The 23665-nt window shown below is 42.8% G+C and overlaps 2 protein-coding genes, 1 long non-coding RNA gene and 1 pseudogene across 11 annotated transcripts in view; 1 reads left to right on the top strand and 3 right to left on the bottom strand.

Annotated features, from left to right (window-relative positions):
- Positions 1-10366, bottom strand: part of ADAT1 (adenosine deaminase, tRNA specific 1) — a 31324-nt gene extending 20958 nt beyond the window's left edge. For 2 of the 8 annotated variants that reach the window (XM_023523151.1, XM_023523150.1), the window contains exons 1-7: positions 7373-8711; positions 6772-6962; positions 6405-6473; positions 5430-5484; positions 4839-4969; positions 2731-3349; positions 375-520 (exon numbers count right to left, since the gene is read on the bottom strand). In XM_023523151.1, the coding sequence (XP_023378919.1) occupies positions 375-520; positions 2731-3349; positions 4839-4969; positions 5430-5484; positions 6405-6473; positions 6772-6962; positions 7373-7431 (1270 nt within the window). In that variant the 5' untranslated portion in view covers positions 7432-8711. Of the gene's footprint in view, positions 1-374; positions 521-2730; positions 3350-4838; positions 4970-5429; positions 5542-6404; positions 6474-6771; positions 6963-7372; positions 8714-9538; positions 10075-10108 lie in introns of those variants that run through there. The other 6 variants (XM_011379948.2, XM_011379946.2, XM_011379947.2 and 3 more) reach the window with 6 other exon arrangements.
- Positions 10367-10386: 20 nt separating this feature from the next.
- On the top strand, positions 10387-20355 carry LOC111731496. Its single transcript, XR_002777165.1, has 3 exons — positions 10387-10524; positions 15329-15465; positions 20235-20355. It is a non-coding gene; the product is annotated as an uncharacterized LOC111731496 (long non-coding RNA).
- Positions 11754-13823, bottom strand: LOC111731495 (annotated as a pseudogene).
- KARS (lysyl-tRNA synthetase) overlaps positions 13823-23665 on the bottom strand; it is a 13690-nt gene continuing 3847 nt past the window's right edge. For both annotated transcript variants that reach the window (XM_011379951.2, XM_011379950.2), the window contains 13 exons: positions 23069-23228; positions 21939-22104; positions 20363-20456; positions 19817-20003; positions 19605-19730; positions 18289-18408; positions 17070-17232; positions 16790-16963; positions 16546-16631; positions 16203-16288; positions 15499-15625; positions 14672-14815; positions 13823-14102 (listed from right to left, as the gene is read on the bottom strand). In XM_011379951.2, the coding sequence (XP_011378253.1) occupies positions 14004-14102; positions 14672-14815; positions 15499-15625; positions 16203-16288; positions 16546-16631; positions 16790-16963; positions 17070-17232; positions 18289-18408; positions 19605-19730; positions 19817-20003; positions 20363-20456; positions 21939-22104; positions 23069-23228 (1732 nt within the window). In that variant the 3' untranslated portion in view covers positions 13823-14003. The remainder of the gene's footprint in view (positions 14103-14671; positions 14816-15498; positions 15626-16202; positions 16289-16545; positions 16632-16789; positions 16964-17069; positions 17233-18288; positions 18409-19604; positions 19731-19816; positions 20004-20362; positions 20457-21938; positions 22105-23068; positions 23229-23665) is intronic.

The raw sequence follows: 23665 nt of genomic DNA on the forward strand, positions 1-23665 counted from the left end.
GCCTCCAGAGTACAGTCATATAAAGTGGTTCATGATTCATCATCATCATCACTGTAACAACTCACAGTCACTGAGCATTTATTATATACTAAACACACAGTAAATGAAACAGAATTTCTCATTTAATTCTCATAACTCTGATAAAGGATTTTCTTATCTGAAGATGAAAAAATTGAGGCTAAGAGAGGACAGGTAGGTTGCCCAGGTTCACACAGAACATGAACTTGACCCAGTGTTGGTGTCTCCAAAGCCCACATTATTGACCATTTAGATAGTAAACTGCCTCCCCAGGCTGGGAGGATGCAGCCCCTTCCAGGCTACTCTACTCTCTGAGGACAAGTTACTCCAGGGCAAGAAGAACCTGGATCCCTTACCTGCTCCACAAGGAACAAGTCGGCCTGGGCCGTCAGCCCTTTTTGCCTGTACTGCACAGCGGCTCTGTTCAAACAATAAAGTTGACTGCTGTAGTTTCACTTCTTGAATTCCAAAGCCCTTGGGTAAAGCCAAGATATTCTGACACCTAATTGTGAGAGAAAATGCATTCGGTTTAGGCACACTCCTTGAGACAGTATCTAGGATTGCAGACAACATTACCATCCCTGTGCCTTGGTGGGAAGCGAAGGCCTTAAGAGGTATGTGGGTGGATGGGTGGATAAGTAGATGGATGGACGGATGGATGGATGGATGGATTTGGAGGGGAGTACAGGAGGATGTGACAGAATAGAATCATATGAACCTTCTGGCTGGAGGAAGATCCCTTCCCATCACTCTGAAGTGATAACTATGATTTGAGTCACCTCTCCCCCGCCCCCCAGTGACTTCAGTAACACCAAATGCCATTCCTGATAGCGGTTTTGAAAAATTTGAAAACCTTAAGCAGGAATATTAACGAGTTGGCATTGGCTTCCTAGGAAATCCTTCAAAAACACCAGAAACCAAAATTACCCTATAATATAAAAGCTTCATGTTTTCTCTTGTATCTTTCACACAATCTAGATGCCTGAGCAGATAGGAACTTAAAGTCTCATAACAGAGAAAACATAGAAAACACAGAAAATATCTTGGGCACAGTGCCTAGGGTTGCTTTTTATTTTTTAATTTAATATCCTTATTGGAATATAGTTTATATGCCATAAAATTCATCCAAGTATAATTCAATGTATTTCTTAGTTTATTCATAAAATTTGCCACTCTCACCATATTCTAAATTTAAAATATTTTCATCATGCCCATAAGAAACCCTGCACCGATGGCAGTCACTTCTCACCCCTTTCCCCAGTCCCTGGCACCCACGAATCTACTTTCTGTTTCTATGGATTGCCTATTTTGGACATTTCACTACATGAAATCATATTTTATATTTGGCTTCTTTGACTTAGCATACGGTTTTGAAGGTTCATCTGTGTGGCAGCATGTCTCAGTCCTTCCTTCTTTTTGTGGCTGAGTGACATTCCATTGTATGGATATATCACCTTTTGTTTATCAATTCACCAGCGATTGGACATTTGGGTTGTTTCACTTTTCGGCTATTATGACTAATGCTGCTATGAACATTCATGTACAAGTTTTGTGTGAATGTATGTTTTCATTTCTCTTGGGCATGTACCCAGGAGTGGAATTAGAGGGTTATATCCTGGGGCTACTTCTTGGAGTTGCTTCAGGACAGGTAATTTGACACAGGCCCACAGGCTTCCCCTTGGCCATGGCTTCGTCCTGCCCTTCATCATACAGCATTCATCTGGTTTGGTTGAAAGTGACCTCACAGGCCAATCTGATCATAAATTCCTAACTGAGCAGGTCATGGTGGGTAGTCACGCCCCAGGCCTGTAACTTCTTTAGCAAAAGGTTTTAGGCCAGTCCTGCCCATTGTTCTTGTGCAGCTAGATTCACACACTTTTGAAATGCCAGAAGTAATACCCCTTTGAGGGGGGTATTTACCCTCAAGAGGGCATATAATCTTGTTAACTATCATGTAATCCGATCCCAGCCTTGGTTTCTCCAATCTTCCTTATGTTCCCTCCTTGATTTCAAATGCATAAAAGAAGCTGTCAAACTCAAAAGCATTTGAGATCTTGCTCCTAGCATTTTTGTCAGTTTGGCTTCAATAAACTCATAAAAATTCTTTACAGGTTTGGATCTTTCTTATGCTAACACGTCTTTAAGGAGATCACACTTGAGTGGTCATCCTTTGTCTTTTACCTTTTTGAAAATTAACACTTAATGTTTGAGGTTTTAAAAAAATTTTAACAGCAATATATGTACACTGTAGGAAAATTAGAAAATAGAGTAATCGCAAAGAAAAAACTACCCACAACACAGCAATTCAGAGATAACAATATTGATGCCTTTGTGTATATCGTCCCATGAATTTTTTTCTATGTGCCTATGTAGAAAAAAATTTTAAAACCAAAATGAACTCATTTCATCTTCTAAATTGCTCTTTAAACATTATAAGCATTTTACCATGTCAAACAGTCCTCAATATGAGTCAACAAAAATCACTTGATCTCTTACTGACAGCCATTTTAGTGTTTCCTTCTCTTTTTAAAAAATGACTACATAGAAAGCTAAATGTTTGAACACTTCCTCAATTATTTCCTTAAGTCAAATCCTAGCAGTGGAACTGCTGGATCAAAGAGTCTGGATGTTTCTAAGGCTCTTTGGACACACTCTCAGACTGCTTCTCGGAAATACTGTTCCAGTGGAGCCCGCCCCGCCCTGCCCTCTTACCTCCCAGTCAGTGCTCTCTGCATGGCTTCCTGGCTGTATGGACACTTTCCAATGACCACAGCTGACAGATAGATAGGCTCTTCTAGAAAATGCATCAACAATGCTCCTTGACATCCGAGGACATTCCATCGTGCCAACTTGTCACTGCAGGACATGGAGCAAGTCCTGTCCCCCCGGCCTGGCTTCACTCGGAACAGTCCCACCTGGTGATACTCAGCACCAGGCTTCCCCGAGTCTCCAGCTTCTCCAGGCACACACTTGGCTCCAGTTCTATAAACATCCACGACCTTGGCACCACCGGGGGCCATTCCACCAACAGGAGCCTGACTCTTTGAGGGGAGATTAGTGTTGCTAACATCTGGTGGGATTGGGCCACTTTCCTGACTGCCAAAACTCTGATGGTGAGCGGCACCATTGGCGACTTCTTTGGCAGGAATCCTGGGCTCGAGCCTCATCTTTTTGGTCATAGGACTGTCCGGGTCTTCACATTTCCTTTTATCTTCAGTAGCTTCGATGTTACCACTTGCTTCTACTGTTGAGTTATTGGCCCAATCTCTACTGACTGGACAGCAAGGCTGATCTTCAAACTCAAGCATTGGAATGATGGAGGCATCCCCACCTTCAGGAGAAGAAATCCTTTAAACCAGTTGTTCTCAAAGTGAGGCTCCCGGACCAGCCACATCAGCATCCCTTGGGAACTTGTTAGCAAGTTCTTGGGACCCATAGTAGACTTGATGCATCGGAAACTCTGTGGAGGTGGTATCCAGTAGCCTGTGTTCTAACAAGCTCTCCATGTGATTCTGACGCAAGCCCAGGTTTGGGAAACACTGCTATAAACAAAACTTAATTCTATTCTCCCAGGTAACATGAGAAAAGAATACCTGCCCAAATTTCCCTTATAAGAATCCTCCAGGGCTCTTGTTGAAGATCCTCTTCTACATCTAGTGAGTTAGAATCTCTGAGTGGGGAGGAGTCTAGAAAACTAAATATTTGAACAAGGATCCCAGGTAATTCTTATCACAAGAAGTTTTGGAAACACTGGTTTAGATAAGGATTTCTCAATCTCTGCATTATTGATATTTTGGGCCAGATAATTCTTTGCTGCAGGGGTTCTGTCCTGTACATTATAGGGTGTTTAGCAGCCTCCCTGGTCTCTACCTATTAAATACCAACAGCACTCCCCAGTCTGACCAACAAAAATGTCTCCAGATATTGCCAAATGTCCCCTGGGGAGCAAAATAGTCCTGAGTTGAGAACCACTGGTTTAGAGTAAGCACAGTTTCCCAAGTGCATTTTGTTGAATGTTGTCCGACAAGATGTCTTGGAAAACAAAAGTGAGTGGTTGATTTCATGGTTAAATAAGTTTGCCAAACAACACTCACAACTTCCCCATCTTTAGAGATTTATGTGCATATCCTCAGAGTAAAAACTCTGCAGTAAATTATACAGCTGGTGTTTCCTGATGCTGGTTTAGAGATTTCTGTGTTTACAGGAACTCAAAGAAAACCAGTTTGGTAAAGAGCACAGCCTCTGCTTTAGAAGGGTGCGATTTCTTCAAACTTAACCTAATGCGTGTTGCTTTTCTAAAGCATGTGAATAATACATGTGTAGCCTCTATAACCAAAAAGTGGGAAAAGCAAGAGATGCAGAAGTGGGAGTGTTGCCAGAGAGGCTGGTGGCAGACTTCCAGAAACCTCACGAGGTGACAGTGACTTTGGAGAATTCACCAGGGCCCACCTCCCACTCTGCGGGCACAGGCTCAGAGATCTGACCTTGACAGATGCCCTAACTCAAGAGGCTGAGTCATGCTAATAAAACTCACAAATAGGAGTCTGAAGTAGCTAAACCAAGCACCGGATTTATCAATTAGTAATGAGAAAGAAATGTCTAGAGATCCAGATAATCACATTCTCCAGGTAGTGTTCTTTCTGCGGACAAACCATGGGTGGACATCACATTAAATTTTTTTAAAAAATGAGCTAGGGCATTGTCACTGGTTGTGGCTACACTTCAGCCAGAAGTATTTTTTTGAGAAACATATCTATGGATAAGACAAACATAAGGAAGTAGACAATGTAACATTAATCCAAAGGCTTGAGTACACTTACAGGGCGTATGGCTGGAGAAAAACACAAACAAGAGGTCTGGTCTGAGTTTCCACAGTCCCTTCTGAGTTCCTGGGACAAAGATGCTATCCTGCTTCAGTGCGGCTGCCAAGTGGAGCTGATGGAGAAGGTACCTAATGGGTGCAGGATGTTATCGGAATGAACACCAATCTTTGTGGTAAAGGGAAGGACTCTGGCTGGGTGATTACTAAGAGAGAAAGATTTACTACAGACCAATTGGACTGGCAGATTTGGAATTATGATACTGATCTACACTGGGGCTTCTCAAAGTGTTGTCCTTGAACCAGGAGCATCAGCATCATCTGGAATTTGTTAGCAATGCAGTTTCTCAGGCTCCACCCAGGACTTGCTGAATCGAAATCTCTGGGGCTGGGGGAGGCAACAATCTGGGTTTTAACAAACTCTCTAGCTGACTGTGATGCACACTCCAGCACGAGAACCACTGTCTAGACCAGTGCTATTCAATGTGTAGGTCGCACGCCAACATAATCAGTTTTACTAGGGAGATTAGAAATACAAATTCTGGGCTCCCCACTCCGGGCTAAATCAGACCCTCTGGGGATATGGCTTTACCTTTGGAAACTTCTTCTGGCTATGACTTCAGCATGGCTATCATTGAGGATGTCTCCTGTGGCAAAGACAGGTCACTAGTGAAGACATGCAGAATCTAGAGAGGCCTTGGTTCCTAGAAGCAGAACATAGCAGTTTCCCCCAGTACCCAGGATGGCCATATAGCTCCTGGAGGGCTCTGCCAGGCAGAATCACAATCGTTAATGGCAACGCATTTACAGCAAGGTTTTTAACTCTGTACTATTGGCATTTGGGGTTGGAAAATTCTTTGTTGTGGGGTTTTGTTCTGTGCATTGTAGGATGGTGAGCAACAATTCTGGCCTCTACTCACTAGAGGCCAGGAGCACACTCAACTCTTCCCAAGTTGTGACAACCAAAAATGTCTCCCGACATTGCCAAATGTCCCATGTCCCCTGGGAGACAAAATCTCCCCTGAGAACTACTGACTTATAGAGACATCTTTATCTGGAGGACAGCGATCCAGATCTTTTGTACCCTCGTACCACACTTGTGCTCGTTGTGATACAATTCCCTGGAACTCAATCCATGGTGGCCCTGGAACAGCTTCCTCATACACAGGAGGCAAGGCTAGGAGAACGAAGAGACGCAAACTCTGCTAACTCGAGCAGGTGAAGATGCCAGATCTCTAAGGAATTTCCATATTCGTTTTCGTGCCAAAGTCTCCATTTAATTCAAGCTTTCTGGGGCTTCAGATGCAATGTGGGATAGCTAAGCCCAGGGAACTTCTTGTTTGAGCATGAAAATACTGGCCAACTTTCAATCTACCTAGAAATTGTATTCCTGGCAGTCTTTGCTTCCAGAGTTTATTCCCATTCTTTAAATGAGAGTGGCAGTCAGTGTTGACATGAAAGGTCAGCCACTTCAGTAATATAGCCCCTTCGCCCTGGAGAGGAGAGGAAAAAGCAACGTGGACACGGTTTCCTGGACAGGCACTATTTAGACCCCATTCAGGCTTACCACTTTTCCTCATTTTTGACTGGCCGATGCATTTCGTTCCTGTTCCCATTGAGACAACTTCCTTTGTCACTGAGGGGAAAAGAACAAATTGCTAAGTCTGAGTGCTCAGAATCGGAATGGTCCCCAGTTCTCAGGTTTAATAAGTCTGCACCTTCCTCCAGAGCATTCCCATAGGCTAACCCATCCGAGGACTACTGTTCCAGTACAGCCGCCTCCCACCGTCCAAAGTACTGCGCCATCTGGCGGAGAGCAGAGAACATGCCCCACATCACAGTTTATACCTGGCCACGACCGTCCCTGTAGAGCCATTTATAATTCTATCATCTCTGACAGGGAGAGCGGCCGTCCCAAGGAGAAAAAGTCTCACCTTGCATGAGTTTGTCAGAGCAGTCACAGGACTGCTCCGATATAGGCTGTATCTTCACCACAGCTGCTAGTAATGTCCACTCGCGGTTGGGTTCCGGCTTCCCCTGCTTGGGCAGCCTGATCTCATAGTGCTCATAACACAAACGTGCAATCTCATCCGCGGTCCACATGGTCTGAGTTGGTGCTGAAGCCCTGATCAAAAACCATGGCCATTAGAAGTACATAAAAGCAGCCAATGCAAGATGCTACACCCTCTCACCTGTGCTTCGACAGACTTTTGGAGGTAGCCCAACTGCTCATACCGAGGTTTCTCTATCTGGAACGCTCCGGATCATTTTCTCCTACTATTTCCCCGGTCTTTTTCATCTTTAAGCAAAGATCAAAGAAGTCCCAAATCCCACAAACTCCAGAAGACACCCTATTTAAGTTGTTTTTAAATTTTTTTAATGTTCAGTATCTGACATGTTTATATTGAATCTGAACCTACTACTCAAAACGAAAACATATGAGAGGGAAGTAGCTTCACTAGTCCAGTTTTCATATGGAAATAGCACAGCTCATAAACTGCTGCAGACCTCCGCTCGCTTGAGGCGGACTCTCACCAAACAAGGTTTATCTTTCCCAGGCAGATGTCCACTTTTCTGTCCTCTTTTTCAGGCATTTTTTCTCTCCTTTCTCCCACAGCAGATCAGTTCTTTAGCTCCCGCTAGTGTATCTCCAATTTTCCCTAATAGGAAAGCAACTCTTCAATTTCTCTGATAGTTTTATGACTCTGAGGGAAGTGACAGCGCCCAGTGGTTTCCCACCAGTCAAGGGTTCTCATTGGGGTTGTGGAGAGCATGAGCTTTACAGATACCCTTTCTGGGTTCTAATTATGGCTTTGCTTATATTAACTGTGTAATATTGGGTAGGTTACTTACCCTCCCTGTGTCTGTTTCTTCAACTGTTAAAATAAGGATTACAGGAGCATTTAATCCATAGGATTATTGTGATGATTAAATAATTTATAAAAATGAATTATTATAAAATTGAGCATAATTAATGTTAATTGTGATTAGTTTTACTAAAAAGAACCTTTGATTTTCCTGATTGATTTGCCTTGCGCTCCTTGGGGAGAGGAGGGCTGTAAAGGGTACATAAAGCCATGAATAAAAAGCATTCAGTAGATCAGATCTGAAAGAGGCCTAGGATACTTTGCTAGAAACTCTCCCACTCGTGACTGTTGACTCTTACCAATGACCTCATTTGGACTCAAATGTATGAAAAGCTTGTTGGTAGAAAATGTGATCATATGGTAATGGACACAGTTAAAGTGTTTTAAAAAAGAAAAAGAAAGGCTTTACTGAGCCCCAATGCATGTAGCTTTTGAAAACTTTCTACAATGAGTCCCTACATTGTGTTTAATTAAACAAGGAGGCCATTAGACCAATGTGGCTCTAATGCTGTGGTGCCCTGTGTAAGCAAACCAAGCTCTAAGCCTGTAAATGCCTCAAGGTGTGGATGAAAAAAGGGCCACATACTGCACCTGACAAATTCAGAGGAGGCCTGTATGGCAGGGCCTTAAAAACTCAAAAGACTGAAAGTAACCATAGGATGGTCTGAACACAAAAATTCCTAACTAAAAGCGAGTCATGGAAGGTAGTCACGTCCTAGGCCCATAGCTTTCTTGACAAAGGTCAATCTTTACCTTAAGTGAACCTGTCTACTGTCTTTTTGCATCTAAGATAAAATACCTTTGTAATGTCAGAGTAATCTCCTTTCCAGATCTCTCAGGGCACAACTGGGGCACCAGAGCAGAGACCCCAGAAACCCTCATTGGTGTCTTGTTCCCCTAATACCATCTCAAATGCTACACGTTATTACCTATCTTGTACCCACAATGTAAAAGAAGCATGTGTCTCTCCCTTTTACTTTTTAATCCAATCCCAGAGATTCCCCCACCCTGTTTTGCTTTCTCCCACCCCCTTAATCTACACCAATGTACTTCATCCCTCCTTACATCTCCTCCTTTTATTCCAACGTATAAAATAAGATGCAAAACTGCCATTCTTTGGAGCATTTTCTTAATTCCTCGAGCTTTTGTTTCCCAGCAATTGCTGTCAGTTTAGCTTAAACAAACTCATAAAAGTTTTCCACATGTTTGAGGGTTTCTTACCTTGACAAAGGTTACATTAAAACACTAAGGACAACCAACTACAGTCAATTCGGCTCTAAGCCATAGCCAATCAAATTATTTCCTTTCTTGCTTCTCTGCACATCCTCTAAGTCTTTCCCCCAGCTCATATCTGCAGACCGCTCCTAACCACTTCCGGTTTGATGCTGCCTGATTGGTATTGATTTTTGCTCAAATAAACAAAATTTTTAATATGCCTGTTTACTTTTTTTTTTTTAACAGTTCAGATGTGCGGACCTGTTACTGCAGTAAATGGTCATGGAAAATCAGATCATATCGATTTAAAACAAGAATCTGGCAGGAACTGTCCTAAATTGTGAATTTAAAGTCAGAGAACCAACGTAAGTTTTATATCTCTTGCAGCAAAAGAATGGGGAGCAAGTCAGCAGTAATGTCATGACTAGGTGTAGAGGAGAGAAAGTAATCAGGGAGAGCATTTCATAAACTATAAAAAATTACTAACTTTTTTAAAAAAAAGTATGGGAGATGCTAGAATCCTCTGTTTGGGAGGGCTATCACAGGGCAGTATATTTTATGAAGGTAGATACTCAGGGAATCAACTTGAAGCTCATCACACATCACAAACCATAAGTACCAAGGAAGACAGAACTTGCCAGAAGAAACGACGACTCCCTAAGATGAAGCATTCCAGAACTATATCATCACTTCACGTTATTTGAGTCTGGATGAGCACGCACAATAGTTGAAGTGAATAAATGTTTAATCTACGGTGTCCGCTAAAATTCACACCCAGTCTCTTCTAGATCGTGAACAGCTTCTTCCTATGAAACAACAGCTCAGTTAAACAAGCATTTCTTAGTCCACAAGACGGCTCGTTATGGCCGTTGCAAAATGCTTAAGAACCCACTTCCTTTTCAAATAAAAGTTAACGCAGGTCGGCAGCCAGGTGAGAAATTTAAGCAATGTTGGGAGGAAGGTAAGCCTACTTCCCTTAGGCCTCTTCTTCGATAACCTCGGAAGCCGACCATCTTCCCTGCCGGCTCTTAGAGGCCGGGGCTGGGGCCCATTCGGCCAGTTACAGAAGAGACGCCAGGCCCTTGAAGATGGGACCACGTGCGCGCCCGCCTCCTTGGATTATGCGGGAGTCGGCTGCTATGCTACACGCCCCGCGCTCGCCCGCAGCAAAAGCTCTACTGGCGGATACCCGCATTTCCCCGAAAGGAGCCGCACTTGTCCACGTGACGCGTATAGGAGGGAGGCACGGTCCTTACAACCTCTTCCCACACGAAATGGCCTCGGGAAACTCTACCCTAGGACATCTCACCCAGGAGCCGCAGGGCCCCCTTCATTCGCGCGCCCCGGGTCTCCTGATCCCAGCGCTTCACGGACGCTCCCTCCCACCTCCACCACGAGCGCCCTCGGAAGGAGCAGGCAGGACACGCGCTGCGCAGCGGTCATGACGACACGAGGAGGCGGTCCTCTGAGACCCCGTCCCCAGAAGGGCGCAGTGCATGCTGGCCCTTGTAGTGCGTCAGGGGGGCGTGGTGCTAGTGCTTATCCAGCGGCTCGCGGGGCTGTGCGTAGGTACCAGTGAAACCAGGTGATGGACGCTTACATCCGGTAAGATATGGTTCAAATAATAGCATGATGTCATGTCTTAGAACACTAGGCTGACTTTCTGTCTAAAATAGCGCCGTCCAAGAGAAATATGATTTGAGCTAGATATGTAATTTAAAATTTTCTGGTAGATACATTTTAAAAAGTCTAATGAAATACATGAAATTAATTTTAATCATATATTTTACTTAACCCAGTATATCCAACGTATTCATTTCAACATGTAATTAATGTTAAAAAATGAAATATTTTACATGCTTTTTTGTGTGTGCATACCAAGTCTAAGAAATGTGGTGTGCATTTTACACTTATAGTACACCGTAATTCAAACCAGCCACATTTCAAATGCTCAATAGCCACATGTGGCTAATCTAAAACCTTGAGATTGCCAGGAATAGGTAGTATAGTTGGGTCGTTCAGGAGCGTGTACAATCCCACAACTGTATACCTCAATTCCTAAAGATGAATTAATTTTTGTTATTACCCCTTCAAAGTTAGACAGAAGTACAATTTATTTGATCCTATTCTTCACTTTAGTTCAGAGGAAAAGGGCCAGGGGCTTTCTCTAAGGCTAAGGACCCTGTTCCTTATTTGTCTCTCCAACATCTTTAATCTGCAACTGACTCCCCTCTTGTTTTTAAAGAAGTACTAATTCTGGTGGGGGATTCATCTTTCAGGGTTTTCTCGGGGATTGGTACCACCATCAATCTATTTCCATGAATTAAAAAAGTGAGTTACCCTTCTTGTCATTTCCTTTTCCTTAACCCTTACAATGCAATCTGCTGCTTTTTCATGCCCAGCTTCTTTTTCTCAGGGAAGCCAGACTGATGTTTTCAAGATGTAAATGAGATGTCACTCCCCTTAAATACTTCAGTGGCTTTCCAGCATTCTTTTCTAAAAATCTATTTTTCAATTATAGTTGACATACAATATTCGTTCCAGGTATACAATATAGTGATTAGACAATTACATACCTAATGAAGTGATCACCACCACAATAAGTGTAGTACCCATCCAGCACTCTTAAAATACAAAATCCTGTAGCAGGGCTCACAGTCCTGCATCACCAGCCAGCCCCCTTTTGCCTCATCTAGTGGCATTATTTCTTTGGGTTTCTGTCATCTTCCTTCAGATTTCAGATCTAATGTCCTCAGGGAAACTTTCCTTAACGAAGTAGATCTGTTAGTTTCTCAGCAGATCCCTCCTTCGAACAAAGCATTTACCAGAGCCACCATTTTATACATTTTTAGTTAAGTGTTTATTTTCCTTACAAGTCTAGAAGCTTGATGAAGCTTGGGACCAAGCCTTTCTGTTCATCTCAGTACAGCAGTTAGCAAATTGTAAACCTTCTACTGTTATAAGTAGGTAATGAGCACTCTATAATCCTTCTAGTCCTTCTAACTTTCATCCGATTTGTCACTTTTCCTGCCAATCCCCCAAACAGGTTGTCTACCTCTGCTTCAGTTGGTCTCTATCCCCAGTCCTAGAGGCCAGAGAATTGGCTTCTATCCCCAGCCCGCTACTAAACAACTCTTTAATGGTCACTCGTGGCCTCGTTAAATCTTCATTGCCTTTTCCAAGGTCCACATTGATAGTACAGTGTTGCCTCAAGTCCAGGCTTTTATCTTGACCCTGTTCCCTCTCCCTTGGTGAGATGACTGTTTTCATTTTACTTAAAATCACTTTGCTGAAAGATGTGCCATGTGGAAATGTTTCTTCTGAAATACCACTTGTCACCTATCACTGCCAAGTACTCCTGGAACTTAGTAACTGCAAGGTGGGGAGATGCTCAACAGTCTCTGAAGAAGTTTCCAGTTAGTTAATTCTGCGCACTTAGATCATTTTTTCATTTACAGAAGTAGAAACCTCTGTGGAAGAAGACTGTCACCTCCCAAACCGGGACACTTGCAGATATTTTGCTGAGCTGCAAGTCAAGTCCCTTGTTCTATGACTCTGGTAAAAAGTCCCCCAGCTGCCTCCCTGCTTGAGGAAGCAGGGGACTCCATCATCACAGCAAGCCCTCAGTCGTACTGTCATTCTCAGCCCTGTTGAATCAAGCTCAAAATACTATTCCTACCTGATGTCTTACAGGCATGTCAAACTTAATATGTACAAAACCAAACGCTCAACCTGCCCTTCCTGAGTTTTTTCCATCTTAGTAAATTGATGACAACTCTACAGTTGTTCAGGCCCAAAACCTTGAAATCATTTATCAAAAATGTTATTAGGGCGATTCCTGACTCGATTCATGGTGCTTTGTGTGTTGCTTCCTTCTGAAGGAGCATCCTTCTGTAAGCCTTGCTTTTTCTTGCTGTGAGCCAAGTAGACCAGCCCGCACACCCTACCGTTTGTGCATGGCTGAAGATGGTGATTTTATAGCATCCTGGGCACTTCACGTCCATGAAGTAGGAGTTGGGGCTCTGCACTGGGCACTTATGTTTCCTCTTCTCTTCTGGAGAGGGATGGAGAAGGTCCTTAGCAAGAGGCATGTTGTTGCAGGGAGGTCCTCACTGCCGTAAAGGTTGAAATCATTTTTGCCTTCTCTTTTTATCACAACCCACACTCCATCAGCAAATTCTGCTGACCTCAGGAACACAGGCAGAGTCCAAAGACATAACCATCTCCATTAAACCACTGAAGTCTAAGCCATCATCTCTGCAGCCCACTGCCATAGGGTCGGTGGTCTCCCTACTTTCACTCTTGCCCTCCACATGCTAACTAGAATATTTTAAAAACACTCCTCTGCTCAAAACTCTCCAATGGCTTTCCAGCTCACTCATAAAATACTCCTCGGCATGGCTTAGGGGGCCTGTGTGAAAAGGCTCCTCACTGACCTTCATTCACTTGTCAGCCACACAAGAACCTTTGCTGTTCCTCAAAAATGTGGTCCTCTAGTCCTATAATTTGCCCTTTTTGTCTCCGATCTCCACTTAAATGTTACCTAGAAGTCTTCCCCGATCATATAATTAAGATAGAACTGACCCGCCAACCTTGTAGAAAAGTACCTGTCTCCTTACTCTGCTTTATTTTTCTTTAGTACGTACCACTACTGGACATAATATGTATTTGTTTCTTGCTTGTCTGCTCATCTCCACCCTTAAATAAAGAATGTATGTCTTTGAAAGGAGGGACTTGGCTTTTGTGGTCACTGCTGTGTCTCTAACCCCTTAAAACAATGCCTGGCATGTAGCAGACATTAATATAAATTTGTTAAATAAAGTGGTATAATCCTAAACATTCCTTAGGCCAGCAGCATGAGAAAAAAGTTGGCTTTCCAAAGTAAAGTGATTAAGCAAGAGTAGAGACAGATGGTTTATTTGGTAACAAGGAGTAAAAAAGGAATTCTTAATTCCTTTTCTCTCTTCTGGTGACTGAACTGTCATAGTCAAGTGTATCGCAGCACACAAGAATTCCCTTGCAGTCCTTGATCTTTTGCAGAAATGCAAAGATGCCTGAGTTATGTGATTTGCAATTGTTATTTTTTAGGCAGAAGTGCCAGCTGTTGTGCTTTCCAAAGTATCAGCAGTTGCTACATTTTCTTTCTTGTCTTCTGGTTTCATGGCAGGAAACAGAAGTACTTCCTATAGGAAACAAAATGAATTTTGAGGCTAAGAAACACTGTTTTTTCACAGATAGCCACCCATTCATTTTTCCTCTGGTGATTGTTACAATCAAACCCCACAGATCTGTACATCCCAGCTGAAAAGACAGATGTGCTATAATTCGACTCGGTCCCTCTTCGAGGATGGAAAAGCACTCATGCATAGCACTGCCTAGGGCGCAATGTCAAAAGAATCGATACACACAAAGGTTCTCTTAAAATCTGATTCTCTCATCTATAACAATGAGATCATCGTTTCCACACCTTGAAGGGCTGATTTAAGTTAAATGAGACAATAATGCAGGTAGAGGGCTTGGCATGGTCCTTGGATTCTCAAGAAATACAAGCAATTAGTATTCCTTTTGCCTCAGAAGGAAAAAAAATCCCAAATTTTATAAGGTCAGATGCTCTGATCTTCTGCCCGTGGCGTTGCATGTAACTCCTTTGCCTGCTCCTCCCCTCAGCCCAAAGCCAATTCTCATTCTCCAGGCCCACCATGCCCTGTGTCCAACACAGTGGAGCTTCTTCAAGGCAGTGTGACTGCTGTACCTTGATGTTATTGGAGTCTGTGAGGAACATGGTGACTCGGTCGATGCCCATGCCCCAGCCAGCTGTGGGGGGCAGGCCGTATTCCAGGGCGGTGCAGAAGTTTTCATCTATGAACATGGCCTCATCATCGCCAGCAGCCTTGGCCTAGGAAAGAAGAGAACTAAATAGTGACACTGTTCTGGGTCGCACAGTCTCTCCACATCTGAGTTAGCACGTTCAAAGTCAGAGGGATGACCATTCCAGGGACGCTCTGGACACCCACACTTGCTGGAAATTTGGTTTCCCAGTAACTCTAGGATGGAGCCATTTCTTTCAAAGACCTAGAGGTCAGGATGGATGACATCTACCTCAGCACACATGCAAATTTCTCTGTGAAAAAAAAATAACTCCATTGCCTGGGGCTCTGCGAGCCCAGTGAGACTGATGATTCCCAAAAGTCCTTATCCCATTTCCTGAAACCACCCATCAGCGGCAATGTTAGTGCAGGCGGCCTGTGGGGAGGCTGTGTCTTCATTAATCTTTACCTGTCTCTCATCCCCAAGCCACTTCAGTAAATGTATCATCTGAGAAAAACTATGTTCTTGTTACACAAATGTATTTTCAAGACGTATCAAACAGAAAAATCATGTCTAAAGCTTTTTTCTTTTTTTTATATAGAAATTCCAAGGCCAAATAAGTCAAGTTCTCGATCTTGAAATGTGACTTCCTCCAGTAAAGCCGGTGGCTTTATCCTTCATTTCTGCTGAAGTCACAAGATGCAGACAACACAGTTGAGTGTTAAAGCTGATTTCCTGGTGAGTTATGTGCTTTTGCTTACTCTTTCTTACCTTGGCCTGTTCTTCGAAAAGCTGCCGCTGCCGCATGGGGTCGTTCAGCTCGGTGTAGGCATTGCATATTTCCTTCTTCATGACAAACAGCTCAAAGCGCTCAGTCAGACCTTCTTTAGAACGGTGCCTGGGGACAGGAGACCGAAGGGTCACTTGGCATCTAACTTCTGGTAAATACAAGAGTTCCTGAATTCTAGTTGACTCAAAGCGGTGCATGCATTCTCAGCACCAAATCATTCGGTACAATGGTGAGGAGGGTTAGAGAGAGACGAGGATGCTCTGATTATCTTCACGACAAACCTATGCGATGGACTGTTACACTGAACAGTACTTCCTGTACTCATGCCCTGTAGGCCTGCCACAGACTCTGGGCTGCCCATATGACTTGCTTTCGGCAATGGGACGTCAGCAGAGGCTTGCTGTGTGTGCACATTGGGGTTTATCCTTTTGGAATGCTTCCTCTTGAAACCCAGCTGCCATATTAGAAAGCCCAGGCTATGCTGCCAGAGAGGCACGTGAGGAGAAGCAACGTACCCTGATAGAGTACCCAGTTGAAAGAAGCCACCTGAGTCACCCGACACTATGTAGAGCAGAAAGACTACCCAATGAACCCACAAAACCTTGAGAATCAGTTGTTGTTTTATGCTACTAAGTTCTGGGCTGTTACGCAGCAATAGGTCACCGAACACCATGCTTTATCTTACCATTTGGCCAAAGGGCTCATTATCTGTGGGTGATCACAGATGAATGTAGGATTGATGCATGTCACTTCCAGGAACTCCCCAACAAGCTTAATGAAAAAGAAATGCAGAACTAGAATGGCATTTTGACTCCTAGTTTAGGTGGAAAAGGATCAGCTCCCACCCACACCTGAAGCTAGGGGGTTTATCCTAAACTCAATAACTGGTATGGATTAACTAGGAGAACTGGCACAGAGCTCAGTACAGCAAAACTTGTTAATTCTCTTATTTCTAGTTCATCTTCATAGGGAGCAGGGGGCCGGGTACCACTGGATAGGGGCATGAACTAGAAGTGCAGGCCATTCACCTTATCAAGGAGCCTGGCTGTGGTCCTAGGCGGAGGGCATTCAACAGCTTTGGCCACACAGATATCATCAAGGATTTTGCGAGTTTCTGTAACACAAACGTACAAGTTAGGAAAGAGGATATCACATTACTTCAGTTAAAAAAGTATATACGGAGAACAGTGTGGGAAATTCTAGCCCTCATCCAAACTAATTCAGAAGTGAACAGGAAGGAAGACCATGTAACTGAGGAGCACATCACTTCACCTTCACTTTCGAAGAGTTTAGTGTCTGGAAGCTTCACCCCCAGAGATTTCTCAAGCTCTTCTACCATGTTGATTCTCCGGAAGGGTGGAGTGAAATCAATCTCATAGGCTTGGCCCTCTGGACCATCTGGATGGTAAGTGACCTTGTAACTGCCTGTAATGTGCTTCACCATCCCTGGGAAAGAAATCTCATTTAAAGAGGACCAACAGGAAGTCCTCCTGAAAGCAGCTCACCAGCCCCTCAGAAGCGTATGAAAGACAAAGGAAGCAAGAGGGGTCACCTGAAATCATCTTCTCCGTGATTTCCATGAGATCGTGATAGTCTGCATAGGCCATGTAGAACTCACAGGTGGTGAACTCAGGATTGTGAGTCAAATCGATTCCTTCATTCCGGAACTGGCGTCCAATTTCATAAACTCGGTCAATGCCACCAACCACCAGCATCTAATAACAACATATGGTCATCGCGGCTAGTCAGTCATGTCTTAATGGCTCTGGACAGTCTCTGCCTATAAAACTATAACTTGGCTTTCACAGCTCAGGCATGATCTCAAGTCTCTACTTAAATGCTGCATACCCTACTCTCTTTAGGTCTTTGTAGTAGATAGGCATTATTTATTCTGGCTGTCTAGGACCTCTGAATACTCTTTTCCCTGGGGTGCCCCCCACCTTGTGAGTGTGAGCCTCCCCAAGAAAGAAGCCTCTTTTGGAGTTAGGATGCAGACATGTGACCCAAGCTTCCCACCAATCAGACACACCTGTGAGACTTCACCGTGGAAGCTACTGAAAGATGTAGGTGTGCAGAGAATTCCTCTGGCGAAGGAAGGGGGCCAGACATATCTAGCTTTTAGAGGTAGTAACTGCAGAGTCCCTAAGGGCAGTGACCTGTGCTTAGTGCCAAGGTTATGAGCTGGGACAACTATGCTTAGTGGAAAAAATACTGGGTTCTCCATGGGAACAGCCCAGTGATGACTTAGAATCATTCCCAATCATGTGGTCTCCCAAGCCTGATTATCAGATCCTCTTGGGAATGGTGAGCTTCCTCACGCACGTGAATATGTTTTTCTTTTGCTTAAACTGGTTATAGCAGGTTGTTTTCTGTAATTAAGAATCTTAAATGATATAGTCTTTGATGTTTACTCTGGCGATTTGAAGGCAGTTATTTCCAACTTCTAGGCAGAGATTAAGCTGCTGCTTCTACAAAAGGCTAAAATCAGACTTAATTCAAGGAGGACTATAAACTTAAAAGCATAATGGGAACCAAAGTAGGTCAGGAGAATCTGTACACCTGGGAAAGCCAATCCTTTTGCTCTCGATTTGCAATGCTCTACTGATCTTATAGAGAAATTCTAGAAGTATAACACTCACAAGCCTGACAAATTAGGAAATTCTCCTGGCTGTTCCACTCTCACTGTCCTCTTATTTCTGATTGCACCTGTCTAGCCAATGGTTTCCTAGCGTTCTGCTTGTAAGGGAACAGAGCATATTCTTCTTGATTACCTTATGGTAGAGTTCTGGAGCAATTCTCATATATAAATTCATGTCCAGCTCATTGTGGTAGGTGATAAAAGGCTTGGCCACAGCTCCCCCTGGGATGATGTTCATCATGGGAGTTTCAATCTAAAAGACAGAGAGAAACATTTAGTCCTCAGACAACGGTGCTCAAAACCAGAGGTCTTGGAGATATCTCATGCTTTGCTTGTGAAATAGTCTAAGCCTGTTATATCCCTAAGTAAAAGTTAAGTTCGATAATGTGAAAATGCTTGACAAAAAAATAGCTACATTTTCTAAAAGTGTCTCAATTTCTATTAATAGCAAACATCATTAATACAGTACAGATCTTTGAATAACATCATTTTTTTAATATTAGTTATAACATTAAGATGCTGTAAGAACTTAACTCGTTTATATCAATTAGCCTAGAGCAAAATTCCTTTCACTATGAACTGGCTTAAATTCGCAGAACCTATTGATGACATTAAGGGAAGACTTGCTGTACCATAGACTTTCACAAGTTGAAAGTGGGACTCTAAATGGTGGCTAGCCTTTGAGTGTAATTTGCTGTATTTATTAAAAATTTAATGGCTTATCCTTTGACTTAGTTATTCCACATCTAGAAATATATCCTTCAGAAACACTTGGAAATGAGCGCAAAGATGCTCACCAAAACATTAAATAAGAAAATCAGAAAGAGAGAGGCAGACAGATGTGCAAAGTGCTCCAGAATATATTAGGCTGAAAACAACAACAAGATAGGTCCATAATATACGTGGTGACTTCATTTATGTATAAAGTGAAAACAAAATCCTTCCAAACATGCAGTATCCCATCTATAACAGGCACAGGTATTACTATACACATCCATAGTAAATGGCATGGAAGGATACATATCAAAAGCAAGTCTGAGGAGGGACGTTAATTAGGAGATATAAAAGGGGACTTCCAGTTTTTATTTACTTCTTTGTTTGAATTTGTTTTATAATAACATGCTCTCACGTTCCACCCTGAAATATATAGTTTTAATGCTATAAAAAAGCAAAATGAATTGATAACACATTGATAACACATTGAACGTTGCATCATTAGTGTGGGGAAGGCCTTACACTTTGTCTATTACCTGAGAAGTCAGGTCCTGCCTTCCTAATCAGGGCATTAACTAAACAAGGTGGTACAGAGACACTGGCAAGACAGGGGACTTTTCACTGAGCATGAAGGATACTGATACAGGATACGCCCTGGAAAAGGGAAGGGAAGGAATAGGACTAGACAAGCACTGGAAGGCAGCTCATCAGATCAGGTAAGGAACACTCCCTCACCTCTAAGAATCCCAACTCATCCAAGAAACTTCTTATATATGTGATGATCTTAGAGCGGATGATAAATTTCTGCCTCACGAAGTCATTCAAGATCAAGTCCAAGTATCTTTGACGATATCGTGTTTCCTAAACCAAAAGCAACAGACAGAAATCACTAATTCATCTGATTCAGTGTTTTGATAAACCACAGGTAGAAGGTCACGAGAGCTTACCTTGTCTTTGAGGCCAAAGTGAAGATGAGGTAACATATGTAAGCAAGGAGACAACAGTGTGATCTCATGAGGAATGATGCTCAGCTCACCCTTCTTAGTTTTCCCAGGATTTCCCTGAACTCCAATTATGTCTCCCCGACGTAATTTGTTATTGATACGAATAAATTCTTCTTCTGATTTATAATTCCTGAATGAAAAGAAAATGTAATTCCGTATACAATATTTCAAATTAAAACTGACCACTGGTTTACTCTGGAACTCTCACTAAAGTATTAATGCCTTGTTAATATGAGCCCAAGAAAAATCTCAGAGTCAAGGTCAACTATTAAAAAGTATTCTTTTATTTTTAACTGCTACACAATCTGATGCCAGTCATTATTCTCTAAGTGACTACATGGCCTTTTTAGTCTCTCTTCAGCCTTATTCAACCATATCCGACTTCTGATCTTAAACACCAAGGGGAAGAGAAGACCACGTGGGACTTTGTTGCCAATGATATCGCTCTGGACCAACCCAGAAGCCACGTAACTAGGTATTTCTACATACCTCGAATTGGCCATGACTTGTAACTTAACACCCTCTCCTCGAAGGTCATAGAAGATGAGCTTTCCCCCAGAAGCTCTTTTGGCATGGATCCTACCTAGAAAAAGAATAAAAAAAATACTGACTGATAGAACCAGAAACCATTTCATGATATCAATGCCAAACAAACTCTGCTGTATTTTTTGGGTTCAGACACAACATAAATCAGAATAATTTGGTTTTAGCTGGAGGCCTAAGCCCTGTCTTCATGACAATGCTGGATCCCCATTCAAACCAGTTAAAAATGTTCACTGGATTCCAAAATATGCAAGTGTTGATGGCAGCATAGTTTTTGGATTTTCCTGAATTCTCATATAAAAATAGAAAGCACAACTAGACAGGCAAAGTCAAAGGCCAAGGGCAGAATTTATAACAAAATTATGTGAGATGATATTTCCAAGAATCTCCAGATATAAGGGGCAAATCACCAAGAGCCCCAAAACTTCCATGTGGGGAGCAACAGCGTGGCTGATAGGCCTGAGACTGGAAATCTCTCAAAGAGTCATAGGTATTCATTAGAAAAAGAGGCATACTAAATGGGAAAAAAAAGCAGCTGAAACTGGGAGGGGGTCTGCCCACTGCCCTACAAGCAAATATGATGGACTGCATTAAGAAGGTCTAGGGGATTAAGCCCTTTAAGTGTAGCCCTCAGGCACTCTGAATTAAACAGCCAGGGATCTCTTATAGGAGAAAGCCCTGCAAAACTGAGTAAGACCAGGAAAATAGATACAAAAGAAACAGAAGGTGCAGCACAAATGAAGGGAAAGAGCCTGGAAATCCCAGAAAGCAAGCTGCTATGTTTCTGAACACTTCACAAAAACGACAGAAGAGGGCGCTCAGTGCACTTGGAAAAGCTATCTGAATCAAACTTCGACATTCAGGAAAACTAATTTCACATAAAAAGAAACATAAAAGTAGTGAGATCAAATATCAAACTTATTAAATAAAAAGAGAATAAGGAGAATAACATCCCTACCAACAATAAAAACACTCAAGAGGACATACTCACAATAAACTAAACATTAAGTGACACAAAACATGAAAGAGTGTAAATCAGAATTAGAAAAACTAAAAAATGAGGTGACATAAAAAAATTAGAAATAAAGTAAAAAATCATTTCAGAAACAAAGATTAAACTAAAATAGTTAATAACGTCCCAAAAAGACTCAAAAATACACATTTAAAGGGCACATTGTGTACCTGACAATACTGACCCAGAATGACTAACATCGAGACATAGTTTAGTAAAATTACTGGGCTTTAAAGAAAAAGAAATCTTTTGGGCATTTAGGCAGGGGTTCTCGCTGGGTGTTGGGATCATGGATAATTAAACCTTTCTCTCTTTGCTTCTTTGAATGTTCTAAATTTTCTCAACTAATAGTTTTATTATATTTGGGGTGAGGGGCAAATAAAAGATAGCATTTAACCTTCTATAAATTAAGGCCTACTTGAGAGCAAGATCAACCCAGATCTTCCTTTGTGCTACTGGAGAGGCCTCACTGCTATGGGAGCTCAGCAAACTGCCATGGAGTCTTCCTACCTGCTACCTTTAAGGTGATGTCACTCAGGTGGTCCCCAGGCTGTAGGTGACTGTATTCTTGGATGAAGTGAGTAAGTGAGACATCTACATGGAACTTGTGTGGGTACGGGTCTTCCCCACTGATCTTGAGTTGGTGGACTGCTTGGCTGCGGATCTTGTAGTATTGCTATTTAAATACAAACGTGAAACGAAAATGCCTTTAAGAAGTTGAACTTGGTGGTCAGGCCAGTGGTCCATCTAGCAGAGTACTGGATTATGCCTCAGACTGGCCCCAGTACACTGAGGTTCATTAACCAAGCCCCACACCCCCTCCACCACTGTACCCTTGAAATCACAGGATTAGATACGGAGTGAGATCTGCAAGATTCAACAAAAGGAAAAACTGTAGTTCTGCCTAAAGTAACTAGCCTCATTTGTACAGGTAGCCTGGGTTACCACTCTTCTGGACACATCTGCATGGAGTGTCACTTAACTTCTTTCCCACCCACATCAGACTTTTCTCCAAGGCAGGACCATGGGCCTAGAGGATGTTAAAGAAAGGAATATTCTACAGCAGGGCTCAGCAAACTTTATCTGATGAAACTACTCAATTCTGCTGTTGTAATATGAAAGCAGTTGCAGACATCTGGAAAGAAAAAAGAAAGAAAAGAAGGGAAGGAAGAGGAGGAGAGGGGAGGGGGGAGGGGAGACGGGGGGTGGAGAGAGAGTTCTAATACAATTTTATTTACAATACCAGGGAGGACTGAGATGGTACGCGAAGGGGAGTGGATCTGGCCTGAGGACTAACCACACTTTGCCAATCTTTGGTCCAAACTATACTCTAGCCATTTTTAGGGAGGACTTCCTCTGGGGCTGCTATAAGGCCCAGCTAGTTCCCAGGAATATTGATTAGTCACTTAAAAGTACTAGATTCTCCCAAATGCCTGTTGGAAATTGATGAGAAAAATGCTCAGGGCCTGCTTTGAACCAGATGGAGCAGCAGGCCCTTCCTCATCCTTTTACTGTGACCCAGGGCCCAGTGCCTATTCCAGTTCCTAGTTATCTTCTCAGTCACTGGTCTCAAAGGAGTTGCCATATCCCCATCAAAAGCTTCCCTGTGCCCAGCCAGGGTGGTGGTCCAGGGGACTCACGTTTGGGTCCAGGCTCTCCTCCTCTGCACCCACATCATTGTCATTGGTGTGGTTGGTGGCAGCAGCATTGGCCTGGCTTAGTTGTTTCTCACTGAGCTCCTTCTGCTTAGCCTCCTTCTCGGCCACCTTCTTCTCAGCTTTCAGGCGCCTCTTCAGCTCACTGTTGGGAAGATGAAAATGTTCAGTGTGACAGCTGCCTGAAGAGTCCTCTACTATGTCCTGTCCCATGGCCATTTATCAAAAACATGAATAGCCTGAGGGAAATGGTCTTGCCCAGTTCTACACCCCCACCTCTAGTCTCTTAGTCACTAAACTCTATAGGTGAAAGAGACAAAGGGAAAAATAAGCTTAGAATAAAGATGGAAAAGATCTTTCTCTGTGCTTTTCAGTCTGAGGTCCTTGGCATTAGGTCCCACCTAAAATGAACACACCAGGACAAAGAAAATTCTATATATTAGTTTATATTTAGAATAGGAAAAAAAGGTTTCCCAGAAAATCAGCAAGATAGGCTTTTTTCAAGCTTATTAGGCTAGGGAGCCCCCTGAGGCCACAGACTAAATCTTAGTTGTGTATCCTCTGTAAAATATGAAGCTCCTT

This window comes from Pteropus vampyrus, unplaced genomic scaffold (assembly GCF_000151845.1).
Source record: "Pteropus vampyrus isolate Shadow unplaced genomic scaffold, Pvam_2.0 Scaffold379, whole genome shotgun sequence".
In the NCBI taxonomy this organism is placed as follows: domain Eukaryota; kingdom Metazoa; phylum Chordata; class Mammalia; order Chiroptera; family Pteropodidae; genus Pteropus; species Pteropus vampyrus.